Genomic DNA, 19,184 nt, shown 5'->3' on the forward strand with positions numbered 1-19,184 from the left:
ACCCAGGCCCAGCACCTACATTCTAGGCCTTTGCTAATGAGTTTTTTTGTAATTGAGCACTCACGATAACAAAATATCTTCCAAAACCAAAATTCAATAAAACTTCCGATTAATTAACATACAATACATTTATTTTAAGCAAGTGACTGCTCTGCAGCGTTTCTCCTTGCCCCCTGGTACGTTTCGTCACACAATTCCCATAAATAATGTCAGTGCATGCTGCGCGGGTTAATAAAAAAATGTCCTGCCATTAATAAAGAGAATAATAGTTTAATATAAATGGGCTCCTACAGTTAGGAAACGTCTTCTAGACCTAACAGAACATACATCTATTTACTTGCGGAATCTGTGCAACCTAAACGTCCACTAATTATGGGATATTAGAGTATTAAACGATCACCGAAGCAGCATTTTTATTTGCTAACACGATCGTCTCCAGAAGTCCCTGCTGGTTTATTCCGAGCATGTGGTAATATACATAATAAAGGCAATTAAATAATAAGTCTCTCCCTCTGTGTGGAGTCCGGGCCGTTCCTTCAGAATAAGATAACATCCCGGCTCGCTGTCTCCATAGGTCTTTCATTTTCTATCTTTTTGCTGTATCTCACGTGTTGATAATAGAAAATAATTCCTATTGTGGCGGCATTAAAAAAAAGGCTGAGTAGCAGAATCCAGAAGGAATATCCATATGTGTTCTGGGTAGATCCTAAAACATCGGTGGTGCTGTCCAGAGTGCCTGCAATTTCCTTTGGCAATGTGTAGGCTTCTATATTTACAGCAAACAGGATCATACCAAGAAGGACAAGGCTCCCTGGAAGAATGAATCGGTCAATGAATTATTACATCAAGAAATATTCAACAAATACTTATAGGAACAAAGAGGGGTGGGATGTTTTTGTGTCTTCTGTGCTTAATTTTATAGTATTTTACAGCTCAGATTTTCTGGAACAGAATTCCAAATCCTCTTCATAGCCATAAAGTTAAAAGATAAGATTTTGTTTGCCTGTAGTCACCACTAGGGGGAGTTTTGGAGCTTACTGCATACAACTTTTTCATTAAACTCACTAATATATGCAAGAGCTCCCCCTAGTGGTGGATGCCGGCAGGTAGAATGTAATTTTTTTCTTTCTTTGTCGATGAAGGAGATTTGGAGCCCTGTATCGGAAAAAAACAAGCTTCAGTCACAAGAAAAGATTTTGAGAAATTACCAGCACAGATTATTAGACATAAAAGCAACATAGAGTTAAATTGTGGAGATTCACTTTAAATGAACAATATAACTAGAAATAAATGGAAGACTCCCTACAACCTCCTCAGACATTAAGTTTTTTCAAGAAAAATATCAAAACCAGGCAACCATCTACTAATGTTCTCTACATTAAGGCCTTATGCACACGACTGTAGTTTTCATCGCGGACTCATTCATTTCTACAGGCCACGGACACCTTTCAGTATATTTACGGATGTCTGTCCGGTCTGTAGAAATGATCCGCAAAATATAGAACATGTCCTATTCTTGTCCGCAATTGCGGCACGGACTCGCCCATAGAAGTCTATGGACGCTTCTGCAATTGTGGACGGTTACGGATGTGCATCCGTATTTGCGGACAGTAAAAATCCTTATGGCCGTGTGCATAAGGCCTTAGGCCCCATGCACACGACCGTGCCCGCAATCACGGTTGTGTGCATGGGGCCTTAGTAGGGGACTGTTGTGGAGTTAGAGTTTACCTTGCCTGGTCTCCATTGCAGTGGAGGAGCCTTAGGCTGGGTTCACAAATGGCATTAATGAAGGAGGGGGTCTCCTACACTATTTGATTTGCTTTTCTACAGGGATTTTGTTTACTTTTTTTTTTTGTGTGTCACATAATTTTTTAACTAAGCACCACCCAGAATGGGAAAAGTTTGAATGCAATGGTTAAAAATAATGCATCATGGGACATTAAAAACACAAAACAAAGGGATGACACCTATTGATTGTAGGAATTTCATGCCATATTATAATGGGATGCTACAAGATTATGACCGATGTCAGGCCATGGGATGACTGGAGTTGTGGTGTGATACATCATGCATTACTAATCTAGAGCGTCATCAATAAAAATAAAATGACAACAAATGATATTAAACACTAGAAAAGCATTTTGTTTGTCTTATGTATTGACCTTTAGAAAATCAAGACCTTTCGCTGAATGTACTTGAAGACCTAGAGGATGTTTTTTTTTTCATGCTGAAATAACGAGCCAGGAAACTAAAATCAAAATAGCCCCTTGTGAAAACGTGTGTATGGTCAGCCAAGCACGTTCACTTGTCTGGTTATAATAACTCTTAACTATTTAATACCTGCTCAAGAACACATTTATATATTGATTGGGATCTTCAAATAGACCCTACACCCTGTAGGTGATTTTTTATTTTGATATTTTTTTGGGCAACATAAAGAAACTATTTCATCTTTAAAATATATCTTCAATAATACCTTTACTATTTTTCCTTATTTTTCATTTTGTATGCAGTGCTTAAAAAAAATTCTAATTTTGCTATCTGCAAACCATCAGTAAACTACTGTTGATGGATCTGTCAGTCTTATTATGTGACTACTACTGTAGTTTGAGAGCTTTGTGGTGTCCATTTGTGAATGGGCTTTGGGTCTTAATATTACTCTGAAGCCCTGATCATTAAAATGGTTTTCCCATAATTAGAAGTAAGGGTATGTTCACACGGCCTATTTACAGACGTAATTCGGGCGTTTTTGCCCCGAATTACGTCTGAAAATAGCGCCTCAATAGCGCTGACAAACATCTGCCCATTGAAAGCAATGGGCAGACGTTTGTCTGTTCACACGAGGCGTATATTTACGCGCCGCTGTCAAATGACGGCGCGTAAATAGACGCCCGCGTCAAAGAAGTGACCTGTCACTTCTTTGGCCGTAATTGGAGCCGTTATTCATTGACTCCAATGAATAGCAGCGCTAATTACGGCCGTAATTGACGCAGCGTTCAAGCGCCTGCACATGCCGTTACGGCTGAAATTACGGGGATGTTTTCAGGCTGAAACATCCCCGTAATTTCAGCCGTAACGGACGCCCTCGTGTGAACATACCCTAATGGTGCATTGCTAAGATAGGCCAAAATTTCCTGAATAGACTCCCACAAATTCTCAGAATGAAGGCTCCGTCACAGCTTTTCCCTGCAGGGAACCGCAACCAGAGCCGCACTGTCCATGAGGCGAGATAAGCTTCTCACCTCAGGCGGTGGCCCGCTGCCTCTCTGAGGGGGCGGCGGCACCACTGAAACCAGCCGTCGACACCCCCTCTTGCACCAATTGTACCTGCCTCTATATCACGCAGATACAATTACATGCATTGGCGCTGAATGGCCGGGAACATTCCGTGCACGACCATTCAACGACTTCCAATGACGCTGATTGGCAGGGCAAAATTGGTCACTTAATGTAAATGTTTATTCTGCCTTCAGTAATGTAGTCACTGTATGATCTGCAGCAAGAGGATGGGTGGTATGATTTTTTTTTTTGTGAAAGAGTAACTCCCAGCATATCCTTACCATTGCCATGCTGGGAGCAGTAGTTTTACGCCGTACAAACCTATGCTTGATCAGTATTTGTTCTGATGTTGTATTTATGTACTGAGTTTTGTTCTGCTGCTGTATATTTGTATTAGCTTGGTTTTGGGGCTGTATATATGTACTGAGCTTGGTTCTAGTGCTGTATATATGTACTGAGCTTTGTTCTGGGGCTGTATATATGTACTGAGCTTTGTTCTGGTGTTGTGTATATATATATTGAGCTTTGTTCTGGTGCTGTATATATGTTCTCAGTTTTGTTCTGGTGCTGTATAGACATAATGAGTTTGGGTCTGGTGTTGTATTAATGTACTGAGCTTGTCTCTTCAGCGTTATTTATGTACTGAGCTTTGTTCTGGTGCGGTATATATGTACTGAGCTTGGTTCTGGTGTTATGTGTATTTATGCACTGAGCTTGGTACTGGTGCTGTATTTATGTACTGAGCTTTGTTCTGGTGTAGTATATATATATAGAGCTTGGTTCTGGTGATGTATATATGTTCTGAGCTTTTGTTCTGGTGCTGTATAGACGTAATGAGCTTGGGTCTGGTGTTGTATTCATGTACTGAGCTTGGTTCTGGGGCTGTATTTATGTACTGAGCTTTGTTCTGGTACTGTATATATGTACTGAGCTTGGTTCTGGTGTTATGTGTATCTATGTACTGAGCTTGGTACTGGTGCTGTATTTATGTATTGAGCTTTGTTCTGGTGCTGTATATATGTACTGAGCTTGGTTTTGGTGCTGTATATATGTATGAGCTTGGTTCTGAAGCTGTAATTATATAGGATATATTTATAATTACAAAATTACAGGGCAGATGGAGTTCTTTTCAATTCATTGTATATTTAATGGGAACCTGTCTGGTAGTTTTAAACCCTTGAACCGCCACCATGCAGTAATACATGATCTGACAATATTTCCAAACATTCCCTTGTATGTTTTTTTCAGATGCAGCAAAATCTATAAAATCAACTTTTAAAATGGCGCACACTAGATGCTAATTACTCGTTAAACGGTCATGGGGTGGTGCCGATATCCTGAACAGTCACATAGTCCTGCTTCCAAACCCACCTTTCCATGCTTGATTCACATTCCACTGGCTGATACAACTTTCTCGGATGCGCCATTGCCTTGTACTACTTGGACACGCACCGTGCAGCAAAATGTACTCTGCCCGGCTTAATCACTGCACCGCGCATGCCAGGGGAGTACAATGCAACGGCGTATTCCACAAGAGTTTGAGGAAGTTGGTAGTGATGTAGAACAGCCAGAGGGATGTCAATAAAAATCTGGGGGGCGCCATTTACATTTTTGCCTCAGGCAGCAGAAAAGCTAGAATCGGCCCTGACCGCAAAACAGCTTGATTAACTTGACCCAGAGGCTGGACCCCGACTAATCACAATATTAGGGCATTTCCTAGTGATATGCCATAACATTATAAGATGAGAATACCCTTTTATGTCCCATGCACACGGTCGTGCCCCGTAATCACTGCCCGCGATTTATGGAAGCAAGGGCCCGTAAAAAGTAAAAGCTCGGACATGTTCCATAATTTGCGGGACACATCTACGGCCCGGACACCTTCCCGCAAATATACGGGAAGGTGTCCGTGGTCAATTGAAGGGAATGGACACAAAACAAAAAATGTCTAATCAGACCAATCAAAACTCAAATAATACAAAATAATATTTATAAATAATCTTTATTAGTCCCCAATCAAAGGACAAACTATAGAACTGATTAAATACCTGTGGTGGACAAGATGGGAGATGGAGAAAATATACACCTGAGGAGACACCTCGACGCGCGTTTCGCACCCTTCGACAGAAGTGAATAGGTCTGTAATTGCGGAGGATTTTTATGGTCGTGAGCATGGGGCATAACACATGAATACCCAATGCACACATTAGGAGTTTATTTGTTAGTCAGGCTGTTTGGTAGGTTGCGTGTTTAATGAGTTGAGCTACACAAGCCATAATTACAATAAAAATAAAGAAATAATAATTTCCTTCAGTAACAGCTTGTTGATTCTTTCCAGGTAGTCATTGATTTTGGCCCACTGCGCAGGGTAAAATAAACTGAAAAATACCTAAAAAGTTCCATAAAAAAGTTAATTTGTTGACTCGAGAGCCAATCTTCATAAAAAATGAAGCTTATACATTATTTATCAAGTCAATTAATATTAAAATATTCATTGATTCTCATCCCCTCCACTTACCATTTATTGCAGTCCATATGTAAACGCCGAGCGGGCCTAGTAATGTCAGATAAGGATTGCTGACGCTGTTCAAGCATGTAGTCGACGAGCCCAGGAATGAAGATATCAGACTGAGAACCAGCAATAATATAATTAAGATGTGGATGATTTTGATGCTGCTTGTGTCCTTTAGTATCTGAAAAACTACATTTTAGGTTCAGTTAGTAAGTGCATATCAGGTCTGGCAATAGTATTTTGCATTTGACAATCAAACATTTAAAAGATTTATTTCTTAGGGTATGTTCACACGAGCGCATTACGTCCGTAATTGACGGACGTATTTCGGCCGCAAGTCCTGGACTGAACACACTGCAGGGAGCCGGGCTCCTAGCATCATAGTTATGTACGACGCTAGGAGTCCCTGCCTCGCTGCGGGACAACTGTCTCGTACTGAAAAAATGATTACAGTACGGGACAGTAGTTCCACAGAGAGGCAGGGACTCCTAGCGTCGTACATAAGTATGATGCTAGGAGCCCGGCTCCCTGCACTGTGTTCGGTCCGGGACTTGCGGCCGAAATACGTCCGTCAATCACGGACGTAATGCCCTCGTGTGAACATACCCTTAAAGGAAATCTCCACCTTTATTAACATGAATCTGTCATGTTGAACATGCTGTCCTATAGAGTATTGCAAAAATGAGTAAACTATTGCATAGTAAAGTTTTATAGTGGACCTAATAAAAAAGTAAAACATTGTTTAATAAAGTTACTAATAAAGAAATGAAAAATCTCAAGTAAAAAAAATTTAAAAACCCACTTTTTCCCCTTACGAAATATTTTATTATAAAAAAAATGTTTAAAAAAACTGCACAGAAATGGTATCACTTCGTCCGTAACGACCCAAACTATAAAAGTATTATGTTATTAAACCTGCATGGGGAACGTCGTAAGAAATAAAATTAAAAACAATGTCAGAATTGCTGTTTTTTGTTCTTTGTCTTCCAAAAAAATGCAATAAAAAGCAATAATTATGTACCCCAAAATAAACGAATATATCAATATAAAATACAAGTTGTCCCGCAAAAAAATAAGCCCTCATACAGCTTCATCAGAAGGAAAAATAAAAAAGTTATGGCTCGGGGAATATGGTGACAGAAAAACATACTTTTAAAATAAAAATAAAAGGTTTTTTATTGTGTAAAAGTAGTAAAACATAAAAAAACGATATCAATTCTGTATCGCCGTAATCGAAACGACCTGCAGAATAAAGTTATTTTGTTATTTATATCACACGATAAACGGCGTAAATTTAAGACGCAAAAAAGAATGGCAGAATTTCTTTTTTGTTTTCATTACTTCTCAAAAAAAGTTGATAAAAGTTATTCAATAAATTATATGTACCCCAAAAAAGTACCATTAAAAAATACAACTTGACTCGCAAAAAAAAAAAAAAAAAATGAAAAAAACTTCCACGGCTATGTCTGCAAAAAAAATAAAAAAAATATGGCTTTTGAAAAGCAACAAAATAAAAAACGGGAAAAAAATCGCTCTTTCATTAAGGCTCAAAATAGGCTGGTCACTAAATGGTTAAATCAATCAATTACAAGTACTACTAGATCTTTTCACTATATATCAATCTATATATATCAATCTATTGGGCTCCTCCTGCTCTATAACTGTATATTTAAAAGGACAGATCCACTTTTATATCTTCATATTTTTTTCATTATTTTTATACCAAACATACAAAACGGTTAATTTTGCAAGTAAAACCTTATTATATGTCGAATGATTTGGTAGACAGAGTATATTATCTATTACTTATTAGTTGTTGGATTTTCTTTGTGTCAGAGTGTTGTGTCTATAAATAAATCAATGGAGCCTATGGGTCAGATTGACAAACAGACAACTGGGATCTGCACTTTATATTAAGTCCTTAATGTATTTATTCAGTGATGCAAAATCTTGTCCGCAGTCGGGAGGAGTCATGGTTTACTGGCTTCTTAGGCAGCAAGACCTCAAAAAGCATAGTAATACCATCAAAGCATATTTCGTATGACAGAAGAGTAACAATATAGTAAAATTGTATAACAACATTCAACAGAGAAATAGGAGCCATATGTAAAGCCAAAAGGAAAACATTAGGGGAAATTGTTGCCCGATGTATGATTAATTTAGCGTATCTTAGTAGACATGTTAGACAGTTCTTCGCTGGCATACTTTACACCAATATTTAGTGGCAAAAAATGGTGCACACCATTAAATGATCTGGCGCATTTTATGACTTCTCTTGTAGGATACCAAGGTGTTACCTGAAACGTCAATTGATATGACATGCCAGTGGGCATGCTCGCTGAAGAGATTAGAAGAGGAGACGAGCCCTGCTCCATACTGCGTCCTCATCAATGGTTGGAGACCATACTGTATAGTCATGGGCCTGTTCCAAGACAGACATAGAGGGTTGCCAATCCTCTATAAAAATAGGGCACATTGTCTAGTGTCTGTAATAAAAATTGGATGTGTCTGTGATTATTTTTGAAGATTGAGGTGCTTGCTTATCATCTATTTTTGGTTTCCTAATTTGTCCATAAAATGTGGTTGTCCGTGATTTTTGGCTAAGTTGTTCTGTCCGCTGACCGAAGACGAACCATCTTTACAAACTGGCACAGGTGTAAGGTGGGCTGTGAAGACTTTCTCACGGCCATTGAAGGTAGGTTTGTTGGGATCCCTGAGAGTCCGACATTGGGTCAGGACGGCAGTGGAGGCATACATGGGAAGAGCCGTCACAGTTTTTTAAGAAGTTGTTCCAATAGTATAATTGCAAGAAATTCTGCCCTGGCCTGAAAAGGCGGCCATAAGGAGGGCTCGACATGTCAGTACAGTGGAGGAGGACCCAACAGTGTGGGTATTTCGGGTACATTGTTGCTGCTAACTAAACAAACTTTAGTCAAACTTGAGCCTATAACGTTCGGGCAGCACTCTTTAAAGGTTTATACACATTTATTGGCCAAAAAAAAAACGGCAAAAACATTTTCTCAAAAAGTTTCAAGCTGCAAAGTTAAGTAAAGTAGAAGTACTCAGGAGAAGTGCCTCTAGTCCAAGGAAAATATATATATATGTATGGTCAATGCACCACCTTATTATTATCCTGATCTCTTTTGTTGCTAACTATGGGCCGAGATAGCCTCAATAACCCGTGTACCAACACTGACCACTGTATATAGTATATGTAGTGTGTATGCATGAAGGAATGAGGTTTATTTTAGCTCGTATTCTATTTTACTAGTAAAATGAACTAGTAAAATCATCTACAAAACCTTATTTAAAAAAAAAAAAGGGTTACTAAAATCTATCAAATTCCTCTGCTTGTAATCCAGAAACTTTATATTACTGATTATTCATTATTGCCATATATATTAATAGTAGTCCAATAGAGTCATTTAGATCACTATGACACATAAACCTTTGACCTCTGAGGCCTCTTATGGGAGGTGTAGTCTTAAAACGACGGAAAATGAAGATATAGCAGAGCTGAATTTATAACTTTTTGTGCACTGTGATATGTTTGATTTACGATAAGATAGGATTTCCTGCAGTCCTATGTAAAAGCACTGATAATACATTATTATATCAAGCTGAGTTAAGCCAAATGACAAACTCAACTTTGCTTCACCTGTATGAATTTTTACCATCCTAAAAAGCTTGAAGTATAGGATAAGTGTTACCTTCGTGTACGGTCTTTTGGGTGAAGAGGCCTTCTCCTTGAGTGATGGTCTTAGAGAAACTCATTTTGAACAATCCAAGGGTTAATTCTGCGTACCCAGAATTATTTCTACCAGTGAACTGAACCTTACTGGAAACCCATTCTTGAGTAGCCAGAGACGTGCAAATGATGGCAAAGGACCCGATGCTCGACACAAACCCAGCAAAGAACAGCAGGGTCTTCTGTTTGGACGGCATTCTTTATATTTTGTCCCTCGTGTCCTTCTATACTTCGTTCTTACTGACTGGAGTCCACCCTGTAAAACGTTGCTGCGTCTAGTAAGATATAAACAGGATTTAATATTACAGAGAGTTTTCCCATTGAACCTTGCACTCTCGGCAGCCATAAATGTTCTCAGTCATTAATACCTGATCTTTAGTACTGTAGTATGTTGCTGTAGTAACAGCAAATAAAAGGACGATCAAGAAGATGAGCAATGATTACTTAAATTTTTGAATACCATGCTCATACACTACACATATGTAGCAGAACTAAGTTGGGTACTTGGCACAGCTCAACATGATATGACATGTCTGATCTGTGATTTCCTATAGGACATCAGGTCAATCTACTGCATTTTCTTAAAGTGGTTGGATAAGGAAATTTAACGAATATACCCTCTGTTAAAATATTGCCTTTGCTGGTGGCTACAGAGAGAAGGGAAGAGGAAGGCAGGGAGCCGCGGGAACATTGCAAATGAAATGGGACATTAGACAGCACGTACATGTGTAAGATGGGCATAGATGATGTGCGGCCCTTGGAATTGATGGCTGGCTGGCATGGCTTTTGGGAAAAGGGCCATCGGTGCTCCAACCTTATACAGAGGTGGTGTGGCAATATAAAGCCTTGTAGACAGCAATTGGCTTACTGCTTGCTCAACTTGTGGGAGGGCTCCTGCTCCTACCCACCACTGTTCACACGACTCAAGGGCAGGCTCACCCGCAACACGCTCCCGGACTACAGACTCAGGGCCAACAATAATGCCGTCACTTCTCCAGCAGCTTTCCACGTTCCTTACACAGATCTGCAGAAGCTCTCAACCAAAAGTCGCCATGGAACTGTCTGTACAAAAAATACTACTAATAATACTACTACTATCAATAAAATCAATAATCACAACAAATATAATGCTCTTGGAAGGTACTGAAACTCCTTGGGGAGATCCGGCTAGTAGAGAGTCTTAAGAGCAATGCTCCCTGGGAAAAGTATGCGTCAGAGAGATCGTTTTCTTGCTTCTGGAGGTTATTTTGCATACTTTTCCCAGGAAGCATTACCCTGTTTCGTTTAGTAAGGCCCTTATCTATATCATTGAACTGACCTCATCTTGTGAGTGACATCACTGCTGCCCTATGACTCATCCTGATGACATCAGCAGAAAATTCGTGGGAGCACTCCCTATATATGTATACATACAAATTGCACCACCCATGCAGCATTTATGGGAGATTGAACGTCACTGTCATCAGCACTTAGCTGGTCATTAACCATTGTTACGTAACCCCAGACGTAGATTTCTTTGCTGTTTAAAGCTGACACGATGGTCGTTTATCAGTTTTATTTCATGTACATTTTATGTTTATTTGTTATAGATTTAGAATCATAAAAATTGTTCTATGAATGTTCCTGACAAAGAATAAAACATGTCATATAATACAGGACAGGGCAGGCATACAATTTTTGCAACCTGTGCAGTTGCTAGGGGCACACTGACATAGCCAGCCTTAGGGGTGTGCGACCCGCGTGGTCACACAGGGCGCATCAGACGCCTTTACCTCGGAGGCATTAGTAAACACCAGGAATCTTGTTAATTATATATAACTCTTATTATATGACATATTAAGCTGTTTTTGGTGACTGTATGTTTGTATTATATGAGCACTGTATGAAAGAGAGAACGAGAGTGAGCGCACTTTAGTGATGTTCATGCGATTCATTGGTAGCATTACCAGTGAGTAATGTCATCATACATAGATCTACAGCTGCCAGAGCAATATTTGATATAGACAACTCGGACATATTGTAGTGCATATTACATAATGTGAAGCTCCCACTTTTAAGCAAAAGTAGTATATGCGAAATCTGGCGTCTCTGTAATATACCTTTTTATTACCTTTGTGATTTTGTTTCACTTATTTTTGAGTACTGTAATATTTGTATACATGGAAACTGTCAGCAAGCAGGCTAGCTGCTGATAGATCTCATTATTCTTCTTATTATTTTATTATTATTATTATTATTATTATTATTTTTATTATTAATATTATCATTATTTTGTGTCCTGAAAGAACTCTGGGTCTGGTAGCATTGAATATTCTTATTAATCTGGGTTGCAGAGGATACTTAACCCCTTAAGGACATTGTCTATTTCAGGCCTTAACGGCACAGCGTGAATGTCGTTGAGGCCTGAAATAGACCGCCTCCTTAAGGGGTTAATTTTCCTCTCCAACCCAGATTAATAACCTGAGGATAGTCAATGCTATCAGACCCAGAGTTCTTTCAGGACACAAAATAATAATAATAATTCTTTTTTCTGTCGACATAGTTGTATCAGGGCTTGTTTTTTGTTTTAGGACGGGACAAGATTTATTTTCAATATCACTATTTTGGGGTACATTTAATGTATTAATTAACTTTTATTTTTTTTTCTAGAGGGAATGGAAAGAAAAACAGTGATAGCTTTTTACGGCGTCCACTGTGCCGTATAATTGACATGTTAACTTTATTGCGCCGCGCATTACGATTACAGTAATACTAAAAAAAAATGTTTTTCTTCCTGTCTTACTACTTTTCTGTAATAGAGGAACCTTTTATTAATAATTAGCTTTTATGTTTCCATATTACGTATCCAACTTAAATACCATGTTAGTTTTCTTCTACGGGCCATTACGAGTACGGTGATACCAAATATGTATTGTTTTTTTTTTAAACTATCTTTTTAGAATAAACCATTTGGCATTTCTTTACTTTAGGTTTTTTCTATTTGTTTCACTAAATCTTATTCACCTTTCTTTATTTTAGTCCCACTATAGACTTGGACTTGCTATTCTTTGATTGCTTTTAAAATACATCACAATACTTCTGTATTGCAGTCTATTATGCCATTCAGCATTACACTCTCAGGCAGCCTAAGGCAGGGCCTAAAAGACTCACAGGCAGTGGCGTAACTACCGCTGTAGCAGCCGTAGCGGCTGCTACGGGGCCCGCAGCATGAGAGGGCCCGTGCCGCCTGCCGGCATGGCCCCCCCCCATGGCCGGAGGCTCCGCTAGCAGCTGCTATGGCTGATACAGCGCAACGCCACTTAAGGGGTTGTTCCTACAAAAGACATACATCCCCTATCCACAGGATAGGGGATACATGTGTGATCACTGGGACGCCCAGCGATAAGCAGAACGGGAGACCGAAAATCCCCCGAAGTTCTCCATGACAAACCTCGAACTTCCGGGGTATATCGGCAGCTCCATAGAAATTAATTGTACACCGGTCGCGCTTGTGCGCATGCGTGACCAGCGCTCCTTTCATTTTTATTGAACTACGCAGACCCCGGAAGTCCGAGGTTCGTCATGGAGAACTTCAGGGGACTTTCAGTCCCCCGTTCTCCTTATAGCTGCCATCAATCCCACATGTATCCCCTATCCTGTGGGTAGGGGAAAGATCTCTTTTGTAGGACAAACTATAGGCCGTTTTTTCTTGGGGGGGTTGGGGCTGTATGGCGTTATCTACAGGGGGGCTGTATGGCATTATCTACAGGGGGGCTGTATGGCGTTATCTACAGGGGGGCTGTATGGCGTTATCTACAGGGGGCTGTATGGTGTTATCTACAGGGGGGCTGTATGGCGTTATCTACAGGGGGGCTGTATGTCATTATCTACAGGACGGGGGAGATGTATGGCGTTATCTACAGGGGGCTGTATGGCGTTATCTACAGGGGGGCTGTATGGCATTATCGACAGGGGGGATGTAAGGCGTTATCTACAGGGAGCTGTGTATGGCGCTATCTACAGGGGGGCTGCATGTTGCTATCTATAGGGGGTGCTGTGTGGAGGAATCTATAGGGAGGCACTATCTACAAGGGGGGTTGTGTGATACCCAAGGGAGGAGGGGCCCCAGTGAAAAGTTTGCTATGGGGCCCAGTCTTTCCTAGTTACGCCCCTGCTCACAGACACGTTAGGCCATCGGCTGCCATTGCAATCAATCGGTACCTCGCAATCACACAAAGCATATATTGCAGTTAGGAAGGCTGAGGTTGACAGTATTAACTTCTAGACAAGAGACACAGAAAAGATGCACAACATTCTGGCCAGAGACTTGAGATAACTATCAGCCCCAACTTTTTCATAAACATGGTTCTTCAGCTTGGCCAAAAACCAAAACGTCTATTCCATGTTCCTCCTGTCCTCACATGAGAGGATATAAGCCCTAATAGACATTAGATTGTACATTGCCAGCAAAAGTCTTATGTCTATGGGCGGCTTTAGAGAGGGTCAGTGGTGTATGAAAAAGCGCAGGGGATGAAAGTTGAAGACATCCTTTTCTCCCCTGCTCCACCCTCCATCAAGCACGTCCCAGAAATGCTAAGAAAATTGTAAAACACAATATAATTCTTCTGCAATTAAATGCTACGTGAGATAAGCACCTGCGTACTTGTATAAAACATGACCCTGGGATTGTAGAGTTCGTTGAGTTAAAGACAAGAACTATAGCATATCTTTTCTAACCCCCTTAGAGGCCAGACCCCGCAATTTACCCATCTCATAAAACACAGATACATTTGGTTGGATAAATCTTGCCACAGCAGCCATTTTATTAACAAACATAAATAACAATAAACAAATTAGCATAGAAAATTAACGGGGAAAGGGGAGTCCTTGGAGCTACGAAAATTTGGCGCCAAAAAATGTGTCCATCTGCATAATATTTACCCCCAGTCGTCTCCCACAGGCTCAAGGGTGCCGTCATAACTGCAGTTGGCTGTCCTTAAGTGCAACCACTCCCCGGGACACCACCTAGCAGGAGCCCAAATTGAGCCAGACCACCGATCAATTATATAATTCAGGAGGGACCATACCCACGATGAATCCCCCCCCCCCACAATTTACCACCAACTCCAAGGACCCCAATCCGCCAAACGAACATACTTAGAAAACCTTCAAGTATGAGAGCCCCCACCCAGCAGCAGAGCACTTTCTACTCCCTCCTGGATCAGAAGGGCCCAAAGGTCAATGCCAACTGCGTTAAGGTGTATGCCATCGCCCAACAAAAAATCCCCCTGACTATCCTCAAAGTCATAATTACGAACGAAAACACCTCCGATTCTCACCACGAACCCCGAAACCACTGGGTTAACTTTAACCCGCGCCTTGTTAAGACGCACCACGGAACGGGCATGCCGCCGGGACTTACGGGGGACAATTTCCGAGCAAACGACCACCACCCCGGGAAAACAGGACCACAATTGGAGAAGGTCGTATTTGACATCCCTAATGAGTTCCCTAAAGGGGAGAACACCCAGATCATTGCCCCCTACATGCAACACCAAGATGTCAGGGGCCCTATCCAATTGGGCGGAGCAATGGAAGTCAGGGAGAACCCGGCTCCAGGCCATACCTTTGCAACCGAGCCAGCGAACTAAGACATCAGACCGCCAGAACCCCAACTGTCGCCTGTTAGGGCGGACGTCAGCCCTCACCGCCCCCCCCCCCAGTGCACATATGAGTGCCCGAGTATCCACACCAACCAGGGAGAGGAATCTAAAATGACAACAACAAAAAAAGTGGGGGAGTGACAACAGAAGAGGGAGAATAGAGGGGGAGTGACCGACAAGGTAAAAAAACACATAACATCAAAAACAAAGGTACCAATGCTTAAATACTGTATCACAAAATCTGAGGACGAACGTATGACTGGAACCTGCGAGAATCCCACCTGCCGATGCGCTTAACCACCTCGGGTCCCCACCCCCAGGACACCGCCTCCGTTGCCGTCCCGATACGAAAAGAATGGGGTGTGAACCGAGATCCGTCCAACCCCATGACCTCCAAACAGCGGCGCAACACCCAGGTGAACTGATATGGTGACAAATTAGAGCCGTCAGCATGGCATAAAAACTTTATCCCCCCGAAGGCGGCGCTCCATTTTAGCGGAATCAATTGTGATTCCAAGAAAAACAATGCACGAGCACAGCCATTCCGTCTTTTCGGGGGCGAAACGAATGCCAAACTGGTTTGCCACCCATTTGATCAGGTGCAACAGAGTAGCACACATAGGGGAAGCCGCAGGACCAATACACAAAAAATCATCAAGGTAATGGGACACCCGCCACGTCACAAATCACCCGCCACGTCACAAATCACCCATTCCAGGAAGGAGCTAAAAGCCTCAAAATAAGCGCAGGAAATCCAGCACCCCATCGGGAGGCATCTAACCACTAAATAAGCACCGTCCCAATAACACCCTAGCAGCCGCAGGCTATCTGGATGCACCGGGAGGAGGCGGAAAGCAGACTCCATGTCGGTTTTTTACAGCAGCGAGCCCCTACCATAACGCCACACCCACTCTACCTCTGCATCAAAAGACGTGTACACCACGCAGCAGAGTTCAGGAGCAATCCTGTCATTAGCCAACAACCCTCGCGGATGAGATAGGTAATGAATGAGCCGAAACGTATTCGGCTCTTTCTTAGGCACCACCTCGAGCGGAGAAACAACCAGTTCTGGGGGGCGGGGCTTAGCCATGGCGGAGTGAGCACGTGTTTCGGGGGAGCTCCGTGCAGTGGTGCCGCAGAATTCAGGCTTAGCCCGTCCTGAGTACCGGGAGATGCCAGGAAAACGTAGGGGACAAAGTTCTACACCCTCCCGCTCCTTGTCCCGATCTCAGACACGGAGTACAGGCATGGACCGCTTCCTCTCAGCGCCTCAGGCCGCTCCCGAAGTCCTGGGTGTCATGGCGCCCGCAACACAGATAACAGACACGTGGAGAGCAGAGGATCGCATGAGCGCGGCTGTGGCTGGGGCGCCCGGCATGCAGGGGCAGCTGGACAACCCACCGAGGCCTGCTTCACTCCTAGGACTCAGCAGTAATGAGGTACCGCCAGTATCCCCTATCACTTCCCTGTCTGCCTTGCCATCAACCACTGCCCCCAGGCCTGGTAGCTCTGAGGGCATCCCCCTTCAACCTGCCCTGCATGCAGACTTACACTTACTCAGGGAACTAATACAAGCTCTCCCTACTAGACAAGACTTAGACTCCCTGGTGACCAGAATTGAACTATCCCACAAGCAAGATATCGCAGACTTGAGACGCGAGGTAGACAGGGTGGACACTAGGATTACTGCCACTGACGGTGCGGTCGACGCTATTGACAGCAGAGTTCATGTATTGGAGCAGGCGGCCATTGTTAATAGAACACATATGCAGTCCCTTGCACTTCAACTGGATGATCAAGAAAACAGGGGCCGCAGAAATAATATTCGACTGAAGGGCCTCCCGGATTTAGGTCCCAGAGACGACCTCCCTAATAGAATTACTGCCATCTTTAACAAAGTTACTGACAGACCCCTGGAAGCGACATTCCTATTGGACCGCGTGCACAGAGTCTCGAGACCCGGTCCGAACGACCCTTCAAACCCGCGGGATGTGCTGTGTCGGTTGCATTATTACTCTGACAAGGATTTGATAATTAGAGGAGCCTGGTCGCATGGTCCGGTTTCGGATGATGGAGGCAGGGTTGCGATTTATCCGGATGTATCGCCGCGGACACTTTACATGAGACGTCTACTGCATCCGCTGCTAGAAAAGATCAAAGCGGCGGGAGCCACTTATAGATGGGGACACCCATTTCACGTAGTCGTCAGAAGGGATGCTGCCTCCTTTATCCTGCGCCATTCCTCGGATTTAGAGGCCCTATTTCGGTTTTTGCAAATTGCTCCGTTCCCGGTCCCGGACTGGCTGTCATTAGATCGGTCTGAACCGCCTCAACGTCGGCGTAATCGGCGCCCGAGCCAGCCGCTCAGCAGACCCTCACTACTGGAATCAATAGGAACTCAGCCAGATCTCTCGCAACGTTTACCGCCTGAGGCCTGATTGGTCTCCGGATCTAAGAGTTGTTATTCCGATGACATATCAATGGCTTCCTACGGCTATCGGGCTTCCTAAAGTACCAAATGGTCCTTCTTGTTTGCTCTTTATTTATCTTATTGCCTACAGGTACTCTCTACATCCTACTGAAGAAGTGTCCATGCTCACGGGTCCTAGTGAGCAACTCCGCTACGTTTATTTCTCGCCCATGATTGATGGGACTTTCCTGGAAGAGGGTCGACACTTCTGATCCTTTGCTACCCACAGAACAGTAGATATACCCAGTCCTTTATATTGCCTACATCCTTTGTGCCTAACTTCTCCCTCCCCCCCTCCCCCCCTTCCTTCACCCCTAACATGTTGGTATGCCGTAGTATACATGCCCCCCCCACTTCATCATTTAGAGCCCGTTGACGGTCACGTACATGAAGACAATCAGGGGGCGGTGTGTGTATTACTATGCTAACGTGACAGTATTTTTGCCTAGGGTCCTATTATATTACATGTTATGTTATATGTGCACTGTAACACTCGTTAAGGGGCTAACCCCTTTCATTGTAGTTTTTCATTCGGTCTATCGTGTTGTATATCCATATAGCGGCTGTTTATTTGTCCGGGGTGATACCACATGTTCTAGCCTTCTATTCATATCTCATATGCATATCTTAATGTTCTTATGGAAGGGGTTTCTGGTGATTGTAACGGTTATATGTACTGCGGTATCCCCTGCTAATCTTCTGGCTCACCTTTTGGCGGGCATCGACTGTATCTGTCTGCTCTTCCCTTGTGCCTGCCTCTCACATTCCTCTTCTTCCCTTCCATCCCTTTTCTCTCCCCTCCCTTCTTTTTAGTTACTACAGGCGAGGTGGCGGGTATTTTCACATGGCGGAGCATCCAGGCAGGGTTGTTGTACCGGCTGGCAGGAAGCTACGTTAGGTCATGTGGTGCCAGGCGAGGCCTGCTGGTTTATTGGCCCTCTATTAAGGACCTGGATAATATCTTGAGCTCGTAGTCCGCCAATAGCCCTGCCCTGGTGTCCCTCTATATCTCGCTCTTAGGTATCTCAGTAAAAGGGAGGGTACTGTTTGTTGGGCCTTTGTTGTTGGGCCTGGTTATATGTGATGTTACGGCCTCCCTTGCCCACCCCCTGGGGGGCATTGGACGAAAGTTGTATTGTTAATTTAATATGCTGCTCACTGTGCGGGGCTCCCCCTCCGCTTTGCTTTGGTTTTCCTTGTTCCTGTTGTATCACTAACTTTTTCTCCACAGGTCTTCTTGCCACGTAGGAGTTGGCCTCGGGGCCACCTTTTCTGTATATTTTCTTTTTTTTTCTGTCTGATCTTTCACTTCTTCCTTTCTTGTCCTCCCTTCCCTCTACCCATTCCCGCCGGGGACATGGCCCGTCATTCCCAGATAGACCTACGGATAGGCTCATTGAATGTTAAGGGCTTACATAGTCCTGGGAAGCGATCCATCCTGCTCAACATGCTGAAAGGCAGACAACTACATGTAGCTTTCCTGCAGGAAACGCATTTGAGTGAACAGAAACCCTTTAAGTTATCCAACTTATG

The 19,184-nt window shown here is 42.9% G+C and overlaps 1 protein-coding gene across 4 annotated transcripts in view; it reads right to left on the reverse strand.

The window, feature by feature from the left end:
* Window positions 1–254: 254 nt before the first annotated feature.
* CLRN3 (clarin 3) overlaps window positions 255–19,184 on the reverse strand; it is a 56,168-nt gene continuing 37,238 nt past the window's right edge. For 3 of the 4 annotated variants that reach the window (XM_075843134.1, XM_075843130.1, XM_075843131.1), the window contains exons 2-4: window positions 9,502–9,814; window positions 5,798–5,980; window positions 255–811 (exon numbers count right to left, since the gene is read on the reverse strand). In XM_075843134.1, coding sequence (XP_075699249.1) covers window positions 537–811; window positions 5,798–5,980; window positions 9,502–9,736 — 693 coding nt within the window. In that variant the 5' untranslated portion in view covers window positions 9,737–9,814 and the 3' untranslated portion in view covers window positions 255–536. Of the gene's footprint in view, window positions 812–5,797; window positions 5,981–9,501; window positions 9,815–10,478; window positions 10,569–19,184 lie in introns of those variants that run through there. The other variant, XM_075843132.1, reaches the window with a different exon arrangement.

Source organism: Rhinoderma darwinii, chromosome 11 (assembly GCF_050947455.1).
Source record: "Rhinoderma darwinii isolate aRhiDar2 chromosome 11, aRhiDar2.hap1, whole genome shotgun sequence".
NCBI lineage: Eukaryota > Metazoa > Chordata > Amphibia > Anura > Rhinodermatidae > Rhinoderma > Rhinoderma darwinii.